This window comes from Notothenia coriiceps, unplaced genomic scaffold, assembly GCF_000735185.1.
Source record: "Notothenia coriiceps isolate Sejong01 unplaced genomic scaffold, NC01 NC01_scaffold00004878, whole genome shotgun sequence".
NCBI classification, from domain to species: domain Eukaryota; kingdom Metazoa; phylum Chordata; class Actinopteri; order Perciformes; family Nototheniidae; genus Notothenia; species Notothenia coriiceps.
In genome coordinates, this window is record NW_011337579.1 from 73,106 (window position 1) to 79,105 (window position 6,000).

Genomic DNA, 6,000 nt, shown 5'->3' on the forward strand with positions numbered 1-6,000 from the left:
GTTCGTTGTGAGGAAAATGAGATTTGGAAGAGCAAACACATGCTCCACCTCTTCCTTCCTCTCCTCCACCGCTGAACCCCCTCGCCCTGTTTGTCATTTATCTATAATGACTTTGTGAATAGTGTCACAGAGCGTTCCCCTCTCTCACCACGCAGCAGCCAGTCACTCAGCCTCACCCAATCAAGTGGCTTTTAATGAACTTCAAACAAGTGTTATCACCCAGTTCAACTTGCGCTCTGCTTCACTCCCCCCAGCTCCATCCAGGCGGGGGATCACCTTATCTGCTTTCCTTCTTTTCGCCCTCTTTCCTCCTGCCTCTTTGACATGCTAAAGCTCCTCCTGTCGCATATGCTTAATGATATTTTTTGCCTCTTTCAGTCTCTCGGTTCTTTTGTGGTTTCTCTCTCATTTTTGCCTATTTTGCCCTCTATTCACCGCTCTCTCTAAAACAGTTCATAGAAGTGCTGTTGTCTCTCTTTACCTCTCCGTCATCTTTCACTTCTGCTTGTCAGTCACCTCCCTGCTTTTCTTTCCGCTTGTTCTCTCCTTCCCTTTTCTCTTCTTTGTCCATCTCTTCACCCCTCCTCGCAGTCTTCCTCTTTTCTGTCAACCTGATTTCAATCCACCAGTTAAAACCAAACATGTTAATACAAACTGTTCGCACATATCAATTCTGTTTAAGTGTGTACTTCATTGTATCATTATTGCTATGTATTGCTATGTATTGTGTATAATGTCGATGGAGTACCCGTTGGGCTGGTCCTTCACTCACAGTGAATGTTAGCAGGAGACCCAACAGGAACTATCATAAATAAAAGCACTAAAACATTGGAAAAGGCACACACTGGAGTGTTTATGTTATTCAATTACATGAATGTTTGAGAAGAACTGTGATCTGCTACCTGATGAAAAACTTTTTTAAATATATATTCCTGGTCAAATCAGCAACTTCCCTCTGTGTTTTAAACATTCCAAGTCAGTTATTTCCTGTATTGTAATTTCATTCATAATAAAGCACTGGTCAAACTAGTTATGAGTTAAGACCATGTATTTGTAGGTCCTCAAAAATGTCAGCACAGAGAGGTAATTATAAATCATCATTCCAATATGATCTGACTTATCTATGCACATGTTATGGCCAATTGATAAGCCTGTAGACATGTTTTGAATAATGTCATAAAGATTTACGTAATATAGCTACAGACTGTGTGGTCATTTGTAAATGAATTATGACATAGTAATGGCCAGATTCAAATTTGTGACAGTGAAGCAAATGTGATCCATGATTCCATAATCCATAAAAGAGAGTTTTGCATTTCTCTGTGTGCCTCAGGTGACAGACAATCTGAACTGCTAATAACTCGAGTGCAAAATGACACGGCAGGATCTTATGAAGTAACATCCATTTCATTTGTAATGATGCATAAAACCTGATGAGAGGACTCATGGAAACAAACGATCCTCTCTTTTCTGTTTGTCTCTCTTCCAGGGATGTCCCCAGCTGTTGCCTGCAGACAGGATCCTGGTGCCGGTGGACGTGGTGAAGCCCATCACTCTCCGGGCGAAGAACCTCCCCCAGCCCCAGTCGGGTCAGAGAGGGTACGAGTGTCTGCTGACCATCCAGGGGAGCGAGCACCGCGTTCCTGCCCTGCGCTTCAACAGCTCCTCAGTGCAGTGTCAAAACACATCGGTGAGGACGAGTGCGTGCATGTGTGTGTATCTTACTGGCCAGCCTTTCTGGGATGTCATCACTGAATGCCCCATTTTTATAAAGTGTTCCTATTAAATATATTTGTAATCCCTCTCACACACACATAGAGCCACACACACTGATTCCGGCTGACTGGTTTTTCCTTTCCCAGCTAGGCAGTGGGCTGATGAGACAAGAAGCTGACTCTGTCTCCCCTCGCAGCCTGCGATCATGCTCCATTCTCTGACTGAATAATACATTGACAGCAATGAAAGACTAGCATGAAAAAGGCTTTTTACTGGTCTTGATGCTAATCGTCTGTTGATACAATAACATCTCATCTTCCTGTCTATCTTCATCCCTTTGGGTGTGCGTATGTCACTGTCTGGAGAAGTCTGCAGGTTTTGTGTGTATAATCACAGTACAATCCAAATATTGTACTGTGATTGAGCAGAGAAGAAGGGAAACTGTAATTTAGCGGAAAATTATGATTCTATCTCCATCCTCCTGCTACTAGTGTTATAGAGCCAAGTGAAAAATGATCTTTTTCCAAAGCTCTCTAGTGTGTATATTCCATTTGTTGTGAGTTCAGTGTGTGTGAGTTCATGTGTGTGAGTTCAGTGTGTGTGAGTTCATGTGTGTGTTGACTGTCTTCAGCCACCTGTTGATGATGCGTTTTGCATTCAGAACCGTATTGTTCTATCAGAGCCTTTTGGACTGGAGGATAACAGACAGTTTAAAGAGGCTCAATAGCTTCTCTCTCTCATACCCTCTTCCACATCTCTACCTCTTTCCCCCTCCGGTTGCTATGGTGATAGTATTTCTATGATGGGATGGAGATGAGCAGTCTTCCCGTGGTGCTGACCGTCATCTGGAACGGAGATTTCACCATTGACAACCCCGCCAACAACAAAGGTACGCATGCACACACACACACAAACACAAACCCACACTCCAACACACACACACACACACACACACACACACACACACACACACACACACACACACACACACACACACACACACACACACACACACACACTTGTGAATCCATATCAGCTCTTTCCATAGTTTTCACTGCTTTATTAGAAACCACAAACGCATGCACATAGTTGTCATATTCTCCCATAAACTCTCATTTAATCACAAATGCACACATATACACACACACAGGAAAGCTGCTGCTTCCCTATTGTTGCCCTTGGAGTCTCCATGGCAACAGGCGGGCGGTGTGCTGAGGTGCAGCATCCATCCCCTGATGTTGCGTTTAGAGTGGTTAACTTTAACGCATCCTCTCTTACGCTTCTTATTCTGTAGATCTCGTTCCCTTCTGCACTTCACTGTTTGGCCCAGCTCTCTAAATACAATTTAAAAAACATTATTTATTTTCAGCTTGTTTCCCTTATTTTTTCTATCAACAGAGTTTGGCAAGCTATCCATCTCCGTCGGCAGTGCTGTCTACTCCTTCCATTTAATTTCTCTCATCTCAGCGACTCCAGTTGTTTACTTTCTCATACATTTCAGAAGAGCAGCAATGGCAATACATGTTGATAAAAACAAATGTCAAATTGTTTAGGAATAACTAAATCTGAAATAAGCAAAGTTAAATAACTGTTTCATGCTGAGGAACGGTATAAAACAAATCAATATCTTGATATAAATGCTGCTTTTCGTTTTATTCTGTCCAACCAACCAATTTATTTACGTTTCATGTGGGATGACTGAGATTTGAGGCTTTCAGCATTCGGCTGCTGAGCTTGATTCAGTTTGGTTATTGGCGACCCACCACTGTGAGTGATCCCTGCTGGAAACAGCAGCATGCTGGGGGATGTAGTTCTTTGACAGGAAAACAACTTATTTTAACCTAAGGCAGTAGAGTCGGGCATATTGTTAAAATACGGAGTGTGCTGCAAGGCAAAGTTTGTAAAGTATTTATGTGTTTGAGTCAAATACAGCGTACAAAACATATCCCTGAGCATGATAGGAAAATCAAAAGAGAAACAAAAGTTTGAAGGAAAAGATAAGATGCTAGAACTAGAGAATCCTTCTCACCATCCTCATACCTTGGTTTGCCTGTAGAGGAAGCGTCTCCGGGGGCATCTTTTGATGGACAGATCATACATGCATCTAATGGCAATTAAAAAGAAAATGGCTGGCTTGTTGCCATGGAGATGATATGTTAAATATGTGGTGAATGAGCAGATGAGAGAAGCAGAAAGGAAGGAAATTCAAAGAGAGGAGAGAGTATATAGAGTTGATGATAGATGGAGAAATAATGAGACAAAGATATCAAGAAATGTATCTCTCTAAATGTTCAGTCGCATATTTCAAACAGCAGCTGACAGACAATGAGAGATTTGGGTAAACAACCCAAATTGTAGTTTATGTGTTTTGAAGTGTTTGTCCGTCATTTTAGAGGCTTTTGCGCAAAACATTTGCATACATTAGCTGCACTGTAATCAGTTTTACAAAGGTTGTTTACTTGAGGTTTCCACTCTTTCTCCCTCTCTCTCTACCTCCTTCCTTCCTTCCCCCTTGTTTTCTTTCTCTCTGTTTCTTTCCTCCCTCCTGCACAGTCCATCTGTACAAGTGCGACGCCCAGCGTGGGAGCTGCGGTTTGTGTCTGAAGGCGGACCCTCTGTTTGGATGTGTGTGGTGTAAAGGAGACAACCGCTGCACCCTCAAACAGCACTGCCCCCACCCCGAGAACCAGTGGCTGGAGCACAACGGCATCAACAGCAAGTGCACCCACCCGAGGATCACACAGGTACACACACACCACAACACACATCACCGCAGTTGTGTTATGTAACAAAGTCCATTTACTTAAGTCCTGTACTTAAATACAATTTTGAGGGAATTGTATTGAGTATTTTGCTACTTTGTGTTTCTACTCCACTACAAGTCAGATGTAAATAGTGTATTTATGTCCACCACATTTATTTAGTTCCTTTATTTACTTTTCTGATTTTGTTTAACGGTGTGAAATATAACACTTTAAACTTAAATTACACCGGAGTAAATTCACAAGCTACCCTGCTGTATACAAAGTCATTATAACACTTTAATGATCAATAATTATAAAACATATCATATATATTATTCTGAAATGGACCAATCTGCACAATGACTAATTTTACTTTTGGTACTTTAACTATATTTTGATGATAACACTTTTCTAATTTTACTTGAGTAACATTTTGAATGCAGGACTTTTATTGTAACAGAGTAACACTCTGGTACTTCTACTTTTACTCAAGTACAAGATCTGAGTACTTCTTCCACCTCTGTCTGATTTCAAACTCTTCCATTAACACCCTGAGTAAGTTTGCAGCTGTGTGTTTCACTCCACTTTGTTGTAAATCAAACTGCAGCAGCTTGACCACAGAGCGTGAACGTTGTGATCAGCTGATTTTGCGCAGTTCTCCAGTGTGTGCACGGGGCACAGAATGTGCACAGGGGAGTCTACAATAGCCTTGGTCCCCAACAACGCGCCGCCGCCCGTCGCTTTCCAGAGCCAACCTACAGTCTCGAAAATAAGACTTAGGAAGTAGAGGCCATGTAATCTCAAGATTACTAAGGAACGACCCCCTCTCCTCTCCCCCCAACTTAAATCTTTCGACTTTACTGTGCACCATCACTAGTGGTGGTTTTGGATGACTACAGTGTGATGTAGGATATCTGCAGTCTCTATAATAATAACGACTTAAATTTACTTCCAGTCAATAAATATTATTCAAAAAAATATCTGCACCATCCCCTATCACTGTTGTAGGCCCCCCGATCAGACATTCTCCAAACTCATCTGCGCCCCACGCCGCCGTCATCCCACCATACCAGTTCATACTACATCCTCGCGCCAATCTTCCATAATTACTCTTCTCCATAATTACCTCCCTATCTTCCGCACAATCTATAATACACTTCACCCCCCCCCATCGTTCACGTTTCGCGAATCACTCCACGCTCTACGCACTGTACCCCCTCTCTCCCTCCCGCCTCAAACAGCGGCCTTGTCGGCGCGCTAACTCTTCTCTCCTGGTACTACTCCCCCCCCATACTCTCCTGCCTGCCAACCCCTCCGCGCCGCCTCGCCGACCGGACCGAGACCCGCCTCGACCCGAACCTTGTCCCCTGCGCGCCGCGCCCTCCCTTCTTCCTATTGGGAAGCTTTGGAAGAGTCTCTGAGGTACAGAGGAAGAAAATTTCGAAGAGAGGACCTGCGCCTTATTGCTTGTTTCGATTATTGTCTGTCAATTGCCAGCCAATACTTTTTGAATTAACACGGTTATTTAGAGGCTTGACCG

At 43.0% G+C, this 6,000-nt stretch overlaps 1 protein-coding gene across 1 annotated transcript in view; it reads left to right on the plus strand.

Annotated features, from left to right (window-relative positions):
• Positions 1–6,000, plus strand: part of LOC104942667 (plexin-A4-like) — a 36,267-nt gene that overhangs the window by 13,212 nt on the left and 17,055 nt on the right. Inside the window, exons 6-8 of the mRNA XM_010767919.1 lie at positions 1,490–1,690; positions 2,509–2,605; positions 4,270–4,460. Coding sequence (XP_010766221.1) covers positions 1,490–1,690; positions 2,509–2,605; positions 4,270–4,460 — 489 coding nt within the window. The remainder of the gene's footprint in view (positions 1–1,489; positions 1,691–2,508; positions 2,606–4,269; positions 4,461–6,000) is intronic.